The sequence below is a fragment of the Rhipicephalus microplus genome, chromosome 6 (assembly GCF_043290135.1).
Source record: "Rhipicephalus microplus isolate Deutch F79 chromosome 6, USDA_Rmic, whole genome shotgun sequence".
Classification (NCBI taxonomy): domain Eukaryota; kingdom Metazoa; phylum Arthropoda; class Arachnida; order Ixodida; family Ixodidae; genus Rhipicephalus; species Rhipicephalus microplus.
Window position 1 is genome coordinate 57560552 of NC_134705.1, and position 19279 is coordinate 57579830.

At 47.4% G+C, this 19279-nt stretch overlaps 1 protein-coding gene across 1 annotated transcript in view; it reads right to left on the reverse strand.

Moving 5' to 3' along the window:
- Window positions 1-3479: 3479 nt before the first annotated feature.
- LOC119168121 (cystatin-2) overlaps window positions 3480-19279 on the reverse strand; it is a 47899-nt gene continuing 32099 nt past the window's right edge. The window contains exon 4 of the mRNA XM_037419532.2: window positions 3480-3774. Coding sequence (XP_037275429.2) covers window positions 3691-3774 — 84 coding nt within the window. The 3' untranslated portion in view covers window positions 3480-3690. The remainder of the gene's footprint in view (window positions 3775-19279) is intronic.

Genomic DNA, 19279 nt, shown 5'->3' on the forward strand with positions numbered 1-19279 from the left:
TTGCGCGTAATCTCCGCCTCCGTGAATACTTCCATGATTGCAAGGACTGTACGGACGAGAATAGATTGATTCGTGGTGACAAATCATGGTGTCCAGGTGAGCAGAGGGACAAACACCTCGATATGTATATATCAGCAGTTCAAATAGATATAATCAGAGCGTATGACAAAAATCAGCCATCTCAAAACAACATAGCAAAGTCAGAACGAAGGGCACTTGATGAACTACGAAAAAACACTGAAATTGCCATCAAACCGGCTGATAAAGGGGGCTGTATAGTAATTCTAAACACGTCGGACTACTTAAAGGAAGGGGAGACAACTATTAGACACAAAATTCCACAAAGAACTTCCAACGAACCCGACTCCCGAATTTGAAAGGTAGGTAAAAGTAACCCTATATAATCTCCGCCGAGACAAGAAAATTACCGGCAAAATCTTAAAAGCAATGTTACCGGCCCACTTTGTTCCCGGTTTATTATATTTGCTCCCCAAAATACACAAGGCAGGCTATCCGGGACGTCCGATAGTATCCAGTAACAGCACATCAATAGAAATATATCAGAATTCATCAAGTCCTTAATAAAAAAACATCCCCCCAAATTTTCCCTATTACCTAAAGGACACGAATCACTTCATCTGCGGAACTTCAAGTCTCGACATCCCAGGTGGTAATTTTCTCATGACCATGGACGACTGCTCACTGTACACCAACATACCCCACCATGAAGGAATAGCGGCTATGGTTTCTGAATATGTAACATCTGACTCATCAATGAATGTAAGTGGCGAGGTACTGTTTACACTTCTTGAACTTGTACTAAATTATAACCATTTTGAGTTCAATGGCAAGCATTTCCTTCAGGTCACTGGCACTGCAATGGGCACGAAAATGGCCCCACCCTTCGCGAGCACCTTCATGGCTTCACTTGAAATCCCATTCATTGAGCGACGCACCTTGAAACCTATCTATTACAGAAGATACTTAGACAATATTTTTATGATATGGAACCACAATGAGGGAAGTCTTTTCTGCCTAATAGAGGATTTTAACAAGTTCCACCCGTCAAGTAAACTCACGCACAAAATTTACAAAACTAGCATTAACTTTTTGGACGCCACTGTCATGGTCGAAAATGACCACTTCTCAAAAAACCTTCACAAAAAGCCTACAGACCGTCAAATGTACCTACATTTCAACAGCAGCCACCCAAAGCATTGCAGAACGGGTATTCCATATTCTCAGGCCTACCGGTACCGAAATTATGCACCGATATGCGGAAATTTGACAGACACGCAGAACACCTAAAGCATTCCTTATTGAAACAAATTATCCGGACGACATTATTGGCGATGGCATACTGCGTGCTGGCAACGTGAACAGGAGCGATATAACTAAGAGACAAAACAAAGTATCCAAAACGACTTCCCAAACGAACCTTGTACTAACTTACTCCTCAGCAGTGCCACGAATCAACAACGTACTTTCCCACCCTTTCAACATAATGAAGCAAAGCAAACGACTAACTTCTATTTTCGCGAAGCCACCTCACGTGGTCTACCGCAGGGATAAAAATCTGAAGGACATTCTTGTCAGAGCAAAAACAAACACCCCCAAATTTCAATCAGGGTGCCATCTCTGCGGAAAAGCTCGATGCAAGGTATGCCCACAGATGGTCACAACACCTGAATCCAAAGCGAACTTCTCGGACTTCAAATTCTGCATAACAGAAAGCCTTAATTGTGACTCCAGTAACGTAATATACATGCTCCATTGCAACATCTGCGGACAAGAATATATCGGCCAAAGAGACACGCCATTTCGGCTGCGGTTCAATAATCACCGGTACCACGCCACTTCACTGCCGACGCTACCTTTATCTAGACATCTGCGCCTGCCAAACCACAGTTTTGAAAATATCAGCGTAACTCTTTTGCAGTCCGGTTTCTTAAACAGACGCGAGCGCGAACAGCGTGAGGCATATTTTATTTTCAAATTTCAAACATTTGTAGCCGGCATCAACGAGGACCGCGGAATACTCACGTGCCTCCGAGAAGTAAGCCCGGAGGAAATTGGTGACAAAGATTGATAGCTGGAGACCATGCTTATTTTTTCTGACTGACTCACACGTGTACGCTGTCCTTTCTTGTTTTTTTTCTCTTCTTTTTTTCCTTTTTTTCTTTTTTTCACATGCACATACAAAGTTGTTCTGTTCGCCTACCACTTGATGACCATTGAAGGAAAATGAACGAAGATGAAAGAGAGCCGACCGACCCATTAAGGGGAAACCCTTTCCTTACGCACGCCGTCACGGACCCCTCGCGCCACCGCGACGACAATCTTGGGTGGCCCGACACATGCCGAGAACTGACCAGCACGGGATAAGAACAGGATGTGTACGTACACGGACATTTCGTTTTGTTCTTAGTGTTGACAGTGGTTCTTCCTCTTTTTATTTTCTTTTACTTTCTTATTTCTTTTTTCCTTTTATTCTTTTCGTCTTTTCTCTTGTCTTTTTTCTTTTTTTTTCTTTCTTTCTTTCTTTTTTTTAGTTCTCTCTCACTCTCGCAAATATCTTCCAAGGCGAGAGGGACGCGGCAGCAACGAAGTTTGGAAGTTCATGTTAGTATAACTCATCCCCTGATGAAGGGAGGACCCCTCCCGAAACTGTTGGGAAATAAATATATTTATCCTTGTTGACAACGCTCCCGTTGTGCCGTAACCCATATATATATATATATATATATATATATATATATATATATATATAAATATATATATATATAGGGAGAGAGAGAATATGAGAGAGAGGAGCAGAGGAGTGATAGAAAGGCAGCTCATCTGCTCGCGGCTGGCAGTTCTTTTCATTCTTTGAGTAGTATGCATGTACAACTACACAACGGGATCACAGTCCAATCGCTGCTTATTCTTCGTCAATTTGCATGACGCGAAACAACATAATAAATAAATGAAGACCAAAGCGCCTTCTTCTATCATTTTTGTATAGTTTTGTTGTTAAAAACTTCACATCACTTCACTTTATTACCTCAAAGCCCTCTAGAGGGGGTATTACATAAGGGGTGGGAATCATACAGTAAATGTAATACCTATGCAGGATTGGTTCAAGTATGAACAGGTGTAATCAATACAGAAATAAAATATTACATGTGCAGGATCAGTATACATATTAACAGTCGTAACACCTTGCCAAAAAAAGACAAATTGAGAAGCAGTGGCACAAAAAGGAACAATGTAATGTATTCGAATTGAAAAGAAACGAATAACATTTTGTGTAAATGTTGAGTGGCACATTATGGTGGCGAGATTAGTGGAAAGGCCATTCCGGTCGGAAGCTGCACGAAAAAGAAGGAGGTGGAAAAACATTTTGTACATAGTCAACGATCGCAGTCTTACCAAGAAATATAAGTGAATCTCGCTGTCTTGCGCAGCTACCTTAAAAGCAAGTAAATTTGTAGAGATACTTGACGGAACAATGAAGCTCTCTGGCAGCTGATAAACACACTGTGGGTGCATGTGAAGTAAAAAAGCAGAAAACTGCATAACATTTTTTATGAATCAAGTTTTGACAGAAAAACGCAAGAATAACTTCAGTTCACGTGCTTACGCAAAAAAGAATGAGCCACGACACTGCTGTACCAACGGCGTACGGTCCAGACAAGCCGCTGTTCTTTAACTGTGGCACTGCAGCGTTACAAGTTCTCTTTGTTTTTTCCATGAACGCTCGTATACAACAGCAGTGCAAACTGCGCTGGGCTGCAACGAGAAATAAACGTGTAGGTTGTAAATCATGTACAAGAAAACTAGAAAAAGTAATGGTGCCTTCTTCATCTCAACAGGCCAAGAGTGGACAAGGGTAAATAATGCGTCCACGTGCGTTTCTCTTGATATAGATGGCATGTTGTTCGCATTACGGTAGCCTTGCGCAGGCCTCACCGGGATCAAAGGGAAGGTTCACGAGCATTTTAGAACCCTTCGATGAGAGTTCGCGCACTGCGCCAAAAATAGTGTGTTATGCAACCAACGCTACCGGCGGTGATAACGCAGATATTGACAATTCCAAGATGCGTGAATGATAACCCGTCTTAACGCTGATAAAATTACCACCAACAGACTTTTTAGGAGCCAAATATTTTACGGTCTCAGCGCGCACCGTTGTCTGCTGCTGTTGTCGTGATGGTCGATTTTGCTTGAGTGCAACACAGAGGGCACCACCACCTCAGCGGTGGCCGTGCGGTGAGAGGGAGCGACTACGAAAACGGACGTTGCACCGTATTCCCCATTGGGCTGCAGCAATCAGGTGCCTTCTTCTTTCTCAAATGACACATTCATTATGCGATGAACGCTGAACTACCACCTTCAAGCAACGATCGAAAACTCACTCTCGCCCGCGAAAGACAACACCGAAGCATGCAGTCTGCTAGTGAGTCTCTCGACTGAACAAAACGAACTGCTCGTGCTGCACAACCCTTCACCGGTGACCCCGTATGTGTGGGCACCGATTCTTAACCTGCAGAGTAGGGCCGCAAGGAGATTTCTCTTGTGTGCAGCTGAACAATAGATATTCCCAGCGTGCGCACGAACTAGACGTGGACAAGTGGTCTGTGTGTTAGACCCGTGAGCTCCACGTGCTTCTTCACTCCCCTGGTTTCATGTTTTTGTTTTTTGCGCTTGCTACTCTTTTTGCACTTTCAGTGTTACTGCTCATACGATTTCTAAGCGCCAACGACCTAGCAACGATAGAAGCTAGCAATAAATACATGCGTCTTCATATTAGTCGAATAAATTCCAAAGGCTCCGCCAGCATTTTCTTCAGAAATATTTGACAGCAACGCGAAGTTCCTCAAGCGAGAAGGCTGTAGAACAAAGCTACAGGTAGTGGTAGCAGGCCACAAAGATCGAAGCGTTTAATTAAGTACCTGCCTTGCTGCGTTTCCAGATAAATTCGCGTGAAAACTGGTTCTATAAAAACAAGCGACCACTGTCTTATTTTTTCGCGTTCATCGCCCCGGCCAAAATAGTGAGCACGCATTCTTATTTTATCTTGAAAACTGATCAGTCTACACTTCCACTTGCGCCGCATCGTGCCATCATTAAGTATGCGCATTTGCTTCGATTGATTGTTATGTGGGGTTAACATCCCAAAACCACCATAAGATTATGAGAGGCGCCGTAGTGGAGGGCTCCGGAAATTTCAATCACGTGGGGTTCTTTAAAGTGCGCCCAAATCTGAGCACACCGGCCCACAGCATTTCCGCCTTCATCGAAAATGCAACCCTCGAAGCCTTCATTCTGTGTCGCGACCTGCGGGTCAGCAGCCGAGCACCTTAGCCACTAGACCAACGCGGTGGGGCTAAGCGGATTCACTGAATCTCCTGCAAAATTTGAAACGCCTTAACAGCTGCATTCAGCATTCGCATTATGGAGTACTATGATTGTCTTAGAATGTTTTTGTTCAGAAATTTTGATGCCTCAAACTGTATACTTTTGTCACGGTATATTTTTTGCCACGTTTATTTTGATGGCACTAGCAACGCCACTCCTTAGGTGGCTGTCAGGTGGTAATTGTTTTTTTTTCGTTTGAGCATATTAACAGAAGGCTGTGAAAACTTAGGCAGCGATTAATTTTAGCATAGAAAAAAAATACGAGCATTCTTGCTTAGAAAGCGTGGATTTGCTTAGCAAAACAACAGACTATAGAAAGGACACTTACTTTCCACTCAATTCATTCGATAAAGCTTCAAGTAAGGAATTCTTTTGCGCAGGTGCATTAGCAACACTGTTGCAAAATATTTTTCTAAATCGCCGGCTGACCCGTTAAGATTACAAGACCACGCTGGTCACGGGATCGAATGCCGGCGGTGGCGGCTGCGTTTTCTATGGAGACGAAAATGCTGTAGGCCCGCGTGCTCAGATTCGGCTGCACGTTGAAGAACCAACCCTAGGTGGTCGAAATTTCTGGAGCCCTCCACTAGAGGGTCTCATATATTCACATGATGGTGTTTACGACGCGAAACGCTGCATATGTATCATATCAACAATCTAAGAAACATGAAGGGGACGGGCGGTTGGCATTGGTTTACATTTAGCTGCGCTGAATAATTCTGTCGTCGACATCAATTCGCGCTCCCTTGATCAAGAATGATGTCGAGTCAGCGAGCACAACAGCTGACCATATTGAAAAAAAAATACGATGTTCCTCTACAAGCCCGACAAATTTTCATTTTGAAGGATTACAATAAAGTTAGTATTTAAAATGCCTAATAAACGACCAACAGACATATTTAACATTCCGCACGCCTCGTGAGCACTTGCCTGGGGAGAATAGAGTTCAAGTGGATGAGTAATTTAACATGGGTCTTCGCTACCTGTTTTTACTTTTTTTAAGTCTAAGCCGAGTTTTACGAGCATAAGTCAATCTCACACTTTGAAGAAGGTGATGGCTCTAGAAGCGCGCCTTCGCCCTGAACTTTGCCCGGCGAGGCGTGGACACACCAACTCGCGCGGTTATCTCTTCGGGGCGACAGTTCATGCGGGTTTAATTTTCCATGCAAGATTTGCGTCGGAGCCACGAGCTGCACAAAGCCGTCGACTTAGTTTCCTGCAACATATGTGTTTTTGCAAGGACTGGGCGAACGGCTAGAGAAGCCGAAGTCGGCGCTGATTGGTTGTGCCTAGCCGGTCATTGCGGCACAGCGCTCAAGCACAAAGAACGGCATACGAAAAGAGCTGACCAGTATACGCAGGTGGAGCGCTAACTCGCAATCGTGACAATCGTTAATGCACACTCACCCTGCCGCAGGGGTCTAGTACCTATGGCACTCGGCTACTGACCCAAAGTTCACGTGATTAAATCCCAGCTGCGGCGGCTCCATTTTCGGTGCGGTCGGAAATGCTGGCGGCATGTGCGCTCAGAATTGGGTGCTCGGTAATGAAACCCAGGTGGGCGAAATTCCCTATGTCCCTCTACTACGGCGCCTCTCATTGTCATATGATGGTTTTGGGACGCGAGATGGTATTAATAATCCACGCTCGACTTGGGTAAAACCTCGAGTGCTACTTTCGGGCCTCGTTCTTTTCGAGAGGGGAGCATTAAGTGTTGAGCTGCTAGCCGTTCTGCGCATGCCAATCTGATTCATTGCTATCACATTCATTGACTCGGTCTGGTTATAAAACAGTGACATTTTTAGAAGCTCTTTCTTTCCGACTCATCTCATAGGGCCCCTCCTACTGGCTGCTTCCAAAGATTGTGGCCACACATTTGTCTTCATGTGTTTGTTACCATGAAAACGCCGACCTTAGCAAACGGTACGTCTTTCTCGCGTCTGAATTAGGTGGTAGCATAGTGAATAGTGCGCAAGGTGTCGCACGGCGGTGATAGAAAGCGCGGCTTCCATTCACTCATGGCGGGCGGCCTCTCCTAAATGAACGTGAATGAAAAACACATTTGAGCTTCGGTACATGTTAACGAACACCATGTGGCCAAAGCTTTGCGAATAATCATATTGCGCTTTCATAGCCTGAATCTTCATTTATTTTAAAGAACCAAGCTCCTAAAGCTTGTGGTCAACCGTCAGGTGTCCGCAAAAAAAAAGCCGTTGTTTATCGCTAACGAAGCCCTAGCTGCACCCCACCTGGTTTGAACCTCACCTAGTCGCGCATGCACTGAAGAGCAGCTTCCGCGCTGTCCACGCAGACACATTCCGCGCAGCCGTCGCGACAAGATCGCGTGTCGGGGCACGAACTGATTAGGAACCAAGGTCAATGTAATAGTTCGCGATAGTCGGAACAAAAGTGGTCTGAAACCTACTACGACAGGCATCAAGAACCACGTGACAATTGAAGCGGGACTAGGTTAGGGGAGGACAAATAGCGAAAAGAATTAAAATATTTAAACGTTCATTTTCAATGGTTTAAATTTTACTGTTGCAAAAAATTTATAGATTACTTTAACGAAGCTTTGGTCGCCCCGCCGCGGTGGTCTAGTGGCTAAGGTACTCGGCTGCTGATCCGCAGGTCGCGGGATCCAATCGCGGCTGCGGCGGCTGCATTTCCAATGGAGGCGGAAATGTTGTAGGCCCGTGTGCTCAGATTTTCACGCACGTTAAAGAACCCCAGGTGGTCAAAATTTCCGGAGCCCTCCACTACGGCGTCTCTCATAATCATATGGTGGTTTTGGGACGTTAAACCCCACAAATCAATCAATGAAGCTTTGGTCTTTCGTATGTGGCTAAGCGCTGATTTTTTCCCCTTAAGTTTCAGAAACCGTGGGTACATGCAGGCAGTCTGGTAACTTGGGACAACACAAGCGTATCCAGGCGATATGCTATCAGAGCTTGTGTTTAGTGCGGCGTGATATTTGGTTTGGCGCATTAACAAGTCAACGAGCCATCTCTCACTTTTCTGTGATGGTTTCATGCGTACCTTCAAAAGTTTACTTGTTTATCTGCATTTCAGAAGTGAACTAGCTCACAGATTGTGTAGATAGTGCTCCTGTGACTGTCGACTGCTTTCGCTGGCGCACGGCCGGCGTGCCCTCGCTTTTGGTGGCTGTGAACGCGACAGGCTAAGACACCGTACTCTGCGTTTGCCAAAGCTATAATTTCAAAGCTGCTGTCCAACAGCAGCGGTTTTCAACTACTGGGCAGCGTGAGTTGTTAAACTAATATGCTATCATGCTCGTGAAGAGTTGCCTCACAATCGCCTCTGCGAAGTTTCTCGTGCATATTGCAAGTACGTCATTTGGCTAATAAAACAACTTTGCTTCCCCAATCTTTGTAATTTTTGTTTCCTTTCTCTCTCGCATGCATTTAGCGTGACATATATATGCCACAATTAAGTTGCGTAATAATAAAGGCTAGTGGCAGGTCAGCAATTAAGAACAAAAATCAAGATTGTGCGATATAGGGCAAATGCGTTACGTCGCTACTGCTTCCGCTTGTGATGTCATAATTTTTTTTTATTCTTTGTTGTTTGTTGTCCCCTTTTCACATAGATGGTGACGATGGCAACGAGACACTGGCTAGTCGATTCATGGGCTTCTATGTAAGTTGCGCTGCCAGTTGACATATATCTTGTAATAACGATGAAAGATCCCTGCTTCTATAGGGCCTACCACAGCCAAACTTTGCACGTTCGTTTTTAGCGCTGCAGTTTGGACATTCTTGCACGTATGCCAGGGCCTGTCGTTTGACTCTACTCGGTCGACACCAGTGAAAGACGTGGCGTATGCCACGTAATACCTCAAAAATTGACCAGCTTTCATGTTTCTTAAGTGTTACACAGCTACTCTAAACTTCTTTTCAACCCAATTTACGCAAAATTGGTTGTAAAGCTTTCAACAATTATTTTTCGCATACCTGGGCTGATATACGCCATCATTCACGCAGAGCGCGTAGAGGCCTGCCAGATGCCCTCGTATGAGACAGTGATGAATTCCACATGAGACAGAGATGTTGAATTCCAGTGGGAGGTCCAGATCAAGTTTTAAATGCGAAACATTTCTTAGCGATCTTCCGCGACTTCGGCGTATCTATCCATCCATCTTGCCGCCTCTGACTTTTAGCTCTCCTGGCGGTTTCTATGATGGTATCAATACCAAACTTGGTATGGCATGACATGACTGTATCAAAACATAATTGACTGGTCGTAACATGAACATATTGCCACCATTGATGAACGAGCCACTGTGGCTCATACGCGTTTTTGGGAACGAAGAAGAAGAGAACATCTTCGTTGCTCTGGTTCAAGTGAACTCCTGGCTGCAGGTCTTGTTTTGTTCGTGACATTACTGGTGGAGACGCTGGGTACGTGTACTTCGGCTGTGTCGGCCATCGTGGAGACAGCTACATCTCCCAGAGCAAGAATCAGCCGCCGCCTGCGTGGATTACCCCCTGAATTTGGTCCCTTGGCATCGACACCCAGAAAGATGGCAAGTGCGATGACAAGCCAGGCGGTCCAAACCAGCGATGGCCATGATTCTCTTCTCGCCCATGTTTTTCACGTGCCACAGACACCAAAGCCGTTCCATGGAGACATCTTCGAGGACGTTGATGACTGGCTAGACCACTTTGATCGGGTTGCCAGTATCAACGAATGGGACGATGTTCGCAAGCTGCGCCGAGTTTATTTCTACTTGGAGGATTCTGCGAAGACGTGGTACGAGAACCACGAGGGCTCCTTTGCAACATGGCAAGAGTTTAGCCGACAGCTCCGTGACGCCTATCGCAACACCGAAAGGAAGGAGAGGGCCGAACAAGCCATATCCAGCAGAAACCAACGGCCGAACGAACGTGTATTCATGTTTGTCGAGGACATGCTTCGACTCTTCAAGCGCGCGGACCCTGCCAAGCCTGAGGAAAAGAAGGTGCGCCATTTGATGCGCGGAGTAAAAGAACAGCTTTTCGCTGGGCTCGTGCGAAATCCACCGACGACAGTCGCCCAGTTCATCAGTGAGGCAGCTACGATGGAACGTACGCTGCAGCAGCGGTCGTCTCAATACGAACGCCAGATCCCGGCCGCCACATGCGCTATCGGCTCTGACAGCGAGAGACAGACCCTCGCAGACTTCATTCGGAGTATCGTTCGGGACGAATTGCGACAGCTGCAGGCAGTGGTATCCCAGCCACCTGTGTCAGCCCTCGCAGATGTAATCAGACAAGAAGTCCGGCAGGCCGTCACACCCCTAGCCCCAATCGCACCACCGATTCCCGAGGCCCCAGTCCTGACATACGCGGCGGCATTGCAATCCCCTGCGCCACCGGCTACAAATACTGCTATGCGGCCAAGGTACCAGGCTATGCAGCCATTTCACGACACTGCTTCAAGCCCACCTCTCGGCTCAAGGTTTTCGAGCCCACCCACCTATTCACCGTCTATCGCAAGACAAAGTGGTAGCAAGGCAAGCATGTGGCGCACCTCGGATAACCGTCCGCTCTGCTATCACTGTGGCGAAGCGGGTCACGTATACCGGAACTGTCAATACCGGCAACTAGGTCTCCGCGGCTTCCACCCTGATGCTCGATGCCCGCGCTACGGTGAGCGCCCCCGCGAAATTGAAGCCTATCTCACGGGCCAACGTACTCCTTCGACTATTCGGCACCACCAGTCGAGATCACCATCGCCTCGCCGGTCTACGTCACCCAGTTTGCCCTCATCGTCTTCCGCTCCTTTCAGGAACCGGTCACCAAGTCCCCGCAGGGGAAACTAGGAACGGCGACTTCTGGGGGTGAAGTCGCGGCCCGGCGAACTGTAAAAGACCCTCCTTCGACGCAGCGACCAGACGAGGGCGATTCCGGTTTTGCAGTGTTCTCCGACAGCAAAAAGATTGTTTCTGCCGAAATTGCCGTCTTCGTCGACAATCATGCTGTTAACGCCCTCGTCGACACCGGTGCCGACTATTCCGTAATGAGCGCAACACTTGCATCTGAACTGAGGAAGGTTACCACGCCTTGGGAAGGACCTCAGTTGCGCACGGCAGGTGGCCATCTGGTGACGACTACTGGTATGTGCACGGCACGCATTCGAATACGTACGTCAACATTTGCGGGCTCTTTCCTCGTATTGCGCGTGTGCTCCCGGCCAGTCATTCTAGGAATGGACTTCCTTCGTGAATACGGCGCCGTTATTGACCTCCGTGAATTACTTGTGTCGTTCGAGGATCCTTTTTGCGCTGCAACTGACACTACGCAATTCCGGAAAAGAGCGCTCCGTGTTACCGACGATTCTCTGACTCTCCCACCTCGAAGCAGCCTCTTTGTCAAAGTAGAATTGGGACAGGACCTGTCTGACGCGGTAATTGCAGAGGCCAATTTGTCTCTCCTTATTTCACAACAAATCTGTGTTGCCCGAGGAATCATTCAGCCTAGCAATAGGCATGCTCACCTGCTGGTCACAAACTTCAGCGACGAATATCGCCACCTAACGAGACACACTGCCATTGCATATTGTGAAGAACTTGCCGATGCCGATGGTCCGTCCACGTTAGCTTCATTTTCATCGAATGGGCACCCTGACGAGGCCTTCGTGAGCACTCTCGACGTAAACGAGAGACTACCTTCGGCTCAACGAGAAAGCCTTTTGCGTATACTCGGCTCATTTCAAGACTGCTTTGCCATTACGTCAAAGGTTAAACAGACACCACTTGCTCAACATCGTATCATCACGGAGCCTACTGAGAGACCCATCCGACAACATGCCTATAGGGTGTCGCAAAAAGAGCAAGATGCTATACGTGACCAAGTCCAGCAGATGCTTCAGGACGACGTCATTCAGCCATCGACCAGTCCCTGGCCTTCGCCAGTTGTGCTAGTAAAGAAGAAGGATGGTACGTTGCGTTTTTGCGTTGATTACCGTAAACTGAACAAGGTCACCAAAAAGGACGTTTATCCTCTACCCCGGATAGATGACTCGTTGGACCGTATACGCAACGCTAAATATTTTTCCTCCATGGATTTGCGTAGCGGCTACTGGCAAATCGCAGTGGACGAGCGCGACCGCGAAAAGACGGCGTTTATTACTCCCGACGGTCTGTACGAGTTTAAAGTGTTGCCTTTCGGTCTATGCTCAGCGCCAGCTACTTTTCAAAAAATGATGGATACGGTTCTCACGGGGCTCAAATGGCAATCATGTCTTGTTTACCTTGATGACGTCGTGGTCTTTGCAGACACGTTTGAACAACACGTCCAACGCCTTCGTGCAGTTCTTCAGGCAATTCGAACAGCGGGGTTGTCTCTCAAACCCGACAAATGTCATTTTGGATACGAAGAACTGAAGTTCCTTGGTCACGTTGTGAGCCATGCTGGCATCCGCCCAGATCCCGAGAAAACCCGCGCCGTTGCCACCTTTCCCGTCCCCACAAATAAGCGCGACCTACGCCGATTTCTGGGGCTCTGTGCGTATTACAGGCGCTTTGTCAAAAACTTCTCGAAGATTGCTGAACCCCTCAACAAGCTTACAAAAGACGGTGTCTCGTTTGTTTGGGGTCCCGATCAGTGCCATGCGTTCGGCACCCTCCGAAACCTCCTCCAGGCTCCGCCTGTACTTGGTCATTTTGACGAAAGCGCTGACACGGAATTACACACTGACGCCAGCAACGTTGGACTAGGAGCGGTATTAGTTCAGTGGCAAAATGGCGTCGAGCGCGTGATCGCTTATGCGAGCAGAACGTTATCCCCAGCGGAGAAAAACTATTCTGCAACCGAAAAAGAATGCCTCGCTGTTGTCTGGGCCATAACAAAGTTCCGCCCATACTTGTATGGCCGCCCATTCAGGGTAGTTAGTGACCACCATTCCCTTTGTTGGCTTGCGAATCTCAAAGATCCCTCAGGTCGTCTAGCACGATGGAGCCTTCGGCTACAAGATTTCGATGTCACCATCGTCCACAAATCTGGGCGGAAACACACCGACGCCGACTGTCTCTCACGTGCACCGGTCGAAAATGCCAACACTGACCTTGAAGACGACGACACTTTTCTTTCTGCCGTATCAGCGACCAGCTTAGCTGAGCAACAGCGTCACGACTCGGAGCTCATCCCGCTCATTGACTACCTGGAAGGACGCAATTCTCACCTTCCTCGAAGCTTTGCGCGCTCACTATCTTCCTTTTGTTTCCGTGATAGAGTGCTTTATAAAAAGAACTTTCATTCTACACAAGCTATGTATCTGCTTGTTGTGCCAACTACGCTTCGTGGTGACATTTTACGTGCATGTCACGATGAGCCATCATCCGGACACCTCGGCTATACGCGCACGCTGCAACGGATTCAACGCTCCTACTACTGGCCACGTCTCGCGAAGACTGTGAAGCACTACGTTCGCACATGTCGCGACTGTCAGCGACGTAAGATTCCACCTTTACGACCAGCGGGACTACTGCACCCAATTGGCCCACCAAAGGCGCCCTTTCATCAGATTGGCATGGACTTGCTGGGGTCATTCCCCACGTCTTCGTCTGGAAACCGGTGGATTGTCGTCGCTACAGACTACTTAACACGCTACTGTGAAACCAAGGCACTTCCAAAAGCCACCGCAGCAGATGTCGCCCAATTTTTTGTTAACAGCATCGTGTTACGTCACGGTGCTCCAGCTGTCGTCATAACTGATCGTGGGACAGTTTTCACCGCAGAGATGCTGCAGGAAGTCTTGCGATTAAGTGGCACGGAACATCGTAAAACAACGGCTTACCACCCGCAAACAAATGGGCTGACTGAACGACTCAATAAGACAATTGCAGACATGCTGTCAATGTATGTGGACATCGATCACAAGAACTGGGACACCATACTTCCCTACGTAACTTTTGCTTATAACACTGCTGTTCAAGAAAGTACCGGTTTCACACCTTTTCGCTTAGTCCACGGTCGCGACGTCACGACGATGCTCGACGCCATGCTCCTGCTTGACAACTTAGTTAGGAATATACCACACGGATGCCGCCAAATTCGCGCAGTGCGCAGAAGAGGCCCGTCAACTTGCTCGTCACCGTATTCAACGTCACCAAACCACAGACGCGCGCCGCTACAATCTTCGCCACCGTGAAGTTATTTTTAAGCCAGGTGATGAAGTCTGGGTGTGGACCCCTATCCGACAGCGTGGACGTTCCGAAAAGCTTCTTCGCCGCTACTTCGGCCCTTACAAGGTTGTGCGACGTCTCAGCGACGTCACTTACGAGGTTCTACCACAAGGCAATTCGAGACGTTCCCGTTTCACCCCGAAAACTGAAGTCATTCACGTTTCACGTCTCAAGCCATACTTTTCGCGCTGTGAATCGCCAGTGAGTGACTGACTTTATTGGTAACTGCGCGTCTTTCTTTTTGTTTCATCTTTTCCTTACATTTTGCCTATTTTTCTTATTTCTCATTTAACTTTTGTCCCCACAACCAACTACGTTATCCGCCTTACGCCATTCATTTTGCTCGCATGCTAATTTTCATCTAATTTTCTTTTCTTTTTTTGCCTTCATGTACAGCATCGAGACGATGCTTCTCGGGAGAGGGGGTAATGCCACCATTGATGAACGAGCCACTGTGGCTCATACGCGTTTTTGGGAACGAAGAAGAAGAGAACATCTTCGTTGCTCTGGTTCAAGTGAACTCCTGGCTGCAGGTCTTGTTTTGTTCGTGACAATATTGATATGCACGTCATGAATGTCATATTTACATGAATGTCCTGCAGCTCTTGCGGTGGTTTAGTTCACATGACATGTAGCAAAACTGGTATGGTATGACATGAGTGCATTGCGAACACAAGCGACTGACCCTAACATTGAATTTATGACATGCGTGTCATGTAACAACATGACTACGCGCCACGCTCATGGTGCGCTCGCGGCCACTTCGCTTGCGTCACACATACCAAATTTGGTATTACAGTACGTGAATGGATGACGAACCTATGTGGCTGGTGCAAACATGATAATAATTAGATGCGTGTCATGAACAACATGACTACATGCCACGCTCATGATAAGCTGGCAGCCGTTTTGCTAGCTTCATTATACCAAATATGGTGTTACGGGACGTGAATTGATGACGAAGGTATGATACTGGTGCAAACGTGATAGACATAAGATGCGTGTCATGTAGCAACAGGACTACATGCTACGCTCATAATGCGCTTGCGGCTGTTTCGCTAGCTTCACATGTACCAAATTCAGTATTACGTGACGCTAACGTACTACATAGGTAAATGACACATCTAAACATGATAATCGCGAAATGCGTGTCATGTAGCAACATGACTACATGCCACACTCATGATGCGCTAGCTGCCGTTTGGATAGATTTATATATGCCAAATTTGCTATTACGTGACGTCAATGGTGACGAAGCTTTGTGACTGGTGAATACATTGGTTTGGATTGTATAAACTTTTATTTGGTCCTCCAAAACACAGATCACTGTGTTGCGGGCAGCTCCCACGTGGGGACTGATATGCCAAGCTTCTCAGCCGCCTCGCGGGCTTGGTGGACAGCCCAGAGCTGATCTGCCAAGGATGAACTGCGGATTGCCGCCTCCCATCTGGCAGAGGTGATGTTCGATATATGAGCGAATTTGGTGCACTGCCAGAGCATGTGTTCTAATGAAGCTATTTCCCCACAATGTGGACAAAGATTACTTGGGTATAGGTCAGGGTACATGATGTGTAACATTTTCAATGTAGGGTACATCCGCGTTTGCAAAAGCCTTAATATAAGTGCTTGGGGCCGGGTTAGATTTTTGTGAGGTGGAGGGAAAATCTTTCTAGACAGGTAGAAATGTTTAAAGAGCTCGTTATATGTTGTAAGAATTTCCCTGTTATCCCCTTCACCGGTAGAACGCATCCCCGGGGAGGCGCGGTTGGACAGTTTTCGCACCGCCTCGTGTGATGCTTCATTGAGATTGGGAGGGGAATCGTTGATTTGCCCAAGGTGAGCTGGGAACCAACTCAGAAGATGATGCGTTATGTTCTTTCCTTGCAGTATTCTCAGCGTTTGTCCAGAGACCGTCCCCTTGGCGAACACCCGTAGTGCTGCCATGGAATCACTCTAGACGACTTCAATGTTATCCATCTTGAGTGCTAAGGCGATGGCCACCTGTTCCGCAATGATTGGGTCCTTCGTCCTGACCGTCGCTCAGTTCACGACATGGCCAGCCCCATCGACCACCACTGCCACAAACGCTTTCCCACTGGCGTAGGAAGCTGCGTCAACAAATACGACCCCTCGTTCCTCGTTTGAGACTTGACGAAGTATAGTCCTGGCCCTCGCTACTCTTCTTCCAACGTTGTGTTCTGGATGCATGTTTCTTGGTATAGGAGACACCATGATATTCTTCCTGATGTTGTCAGGGATATCATTGTAATTGTGCCTGATTGCCATTGGGTGTTGGCCCAGCTCCTGTAGGATAATTTTCCCCGACCTTGTTGTAGATAACCTTGCAAACTGTGCTCTCTTGGGCTTCTGCTGTTTCTTTGAGCGTGTTGTGAATGCCAAGGTCAAGCAGACGCTCAGTGCTGGTATGTATGGGTAGGCCCAGGACCTTCTTGATATTTTTCCTGAGGAGCAAATTCAGTGTCTCGGACTCTGCTCTTGACCAGTTGTGCATTGCTGCCTCGTACGTGAAGTGGCTTAGAACAAACGCATGCATCAACCTGATGAGGTTGTCTTCCTTGATCCCATTTCTCTTGTTGGCCACTCTGCGTATGAGGTACACCGCACTGTCTGTTTTCAGAGTTAACTTGGCTGTAGATTTGCTGTTGGCGCCGGTAGACTCTATCAGCATGCCCAAGACTTTGATGGAGTCGACCCTCTGGATGGAATCCCCTTAATTTGTACGGAGGTGGATGTCTATCTGGTTTAACGGCTTCCATCCCGTGGGCTTCGGTCCCCGGCGTGCAGTCCGATACAGTAAATGTTCTGACTTACTCGAGGAACACTTGAGCCCAGAAGGACGAAGGTGCTCTTCTACGGTGTCAATCGCCTCTTGCAGGGCGCTCTCAATCTGCCCCTCGCCTCCACCTGTGCACCAGATGGTAATGTCATCTGCGTAGATGCTGTGCTTCAATCCTTCAATGCTCGATAATTTCTTTGACAGTCCAATCATGGCAATGTTGAACAGCATTGGTGAAATCACTGCCCCTTGCGGTGTGCCCCTTGCTTCAAGTTCGATTGCTGCGGTCTCGATATCTGCAATCTTCATCACGGCTTTCCTATCTGTAAGAAAGGACCATACGTAGTCATAGAAGGCTTTCCCCAGACCAAGCTTGGAAATTGCTTCGAGTATGAATGAGTGGTGGATGTTGTCAAACGCTTTTTCTAGATCTAGGCACAGAATGGCTCTCACGTCTCTCGTTTTGTTGTCGATGACCTGGTGTTTGATAAGCTTCAATGCATCTTGTGTGGATAGCCCTGCCCTAAATCCAACCATATTGTGTGTATATATGTCGTTACCTTCCAAGTACTTGTTTATCCTGTGCAGTACGGCATGTTCTGCAACCTTGCCGATACATGATGTCAAGGATATTGGCCTCATGTTGTCCAAGTTAGGGGGCTTTCCTGGCTTAGGAATAAGGATCGTCCTGGCCAGCTTCCACTGCTCTGGCACCCTGCCTTCTTTCCATGCTGCATTGATCATACCCTTCTGGGTTTCAATTGAATCATCATCAAGATTACGAAGAGCCTTGTTTGATAAACCGACCGGGCCAGGGGCCGACCTGCCGTTGAGATTATGCAAGGCTCTTCTGATGTCCTCGATATTAAAGTCGCCCTCAAGACCTGGATTGGGCCTGCCCTGGTACTGTCTACTTGGTGGTGCCAATCCTCTTTTGATTAGGAGGTACTTATGCACGAGCCGCTGCACAACTTGCTGTTCTGTAGTGCGCCATATCTCTTTATGCAAAATTCGAGCGATAACATGCTTTTGATTTGTTTTGGTGGTGTTTTCGTTGAGGAGATGCTTTACCATATTCCATGTCTTGCCATTACGCATCTGCCCATCGACGGAGTTGCAGATTGCTGCCTGGATAGTGTGCGACAATGTTCCTCGACTGATCTGTTTACTTCAGCTATCTTCTTCCTCAGTCTACGGTTCAGGCGCTGACCCTTCCAACGGTACAGTAGTGCTTGCTTTGCCTCAAGAAGATGAGCGAGCCGGCTATCTATTCTTTCAACTGGAAAATCTGTGGTAATGGTGGAGGAGACGGATTTGATGTCATCTTTAATCTGTTTGACCCACTGCTCCAAGCCTTGTCTGTGGCCATCTTGTTCCCTTTCCATCCTTATCTTCCTGAACTTATCCCAGTCTGTGAAGTGGAAGTCTCTCTGCTTTTTACGCTCCTCGGAGAAGGTAGTGGCAAGAATGCAGTGGTCACTCTCTACGTCTACAGCAAGGTTCATCCACTGGGCCTTTCTTATGTTCCTTACAAATGTAAGGTCCGGGGTGGAATCCCTGCAGAATGATGTACCAGGCCTTGTTGGTAGGCTGGGGTCTGTGATTAGGGTGAGATCAAGTTCACTGGCACTTTGCCAAAGTGGATTTCCTTTCCCGGTGTTGTAGTTGTAACCCCATGTTTGATGAGGGGCGTTGAAATCACCTGCTAAGAGGAGTGGACATTCCCTGGCAATATTAACAGCTTTCTTTAGAACCGTCTTGAACCCTTGCTTTTGTTCCTTTTGACTGCTGTATATATTAAGAATGAAAATGCTCTAACGGTTGCTGATACCTGGCACGATCTCTACCTTGACGTGTTCCAACCGGCCTGCTTCTATCTTGAGGTCGTGGGT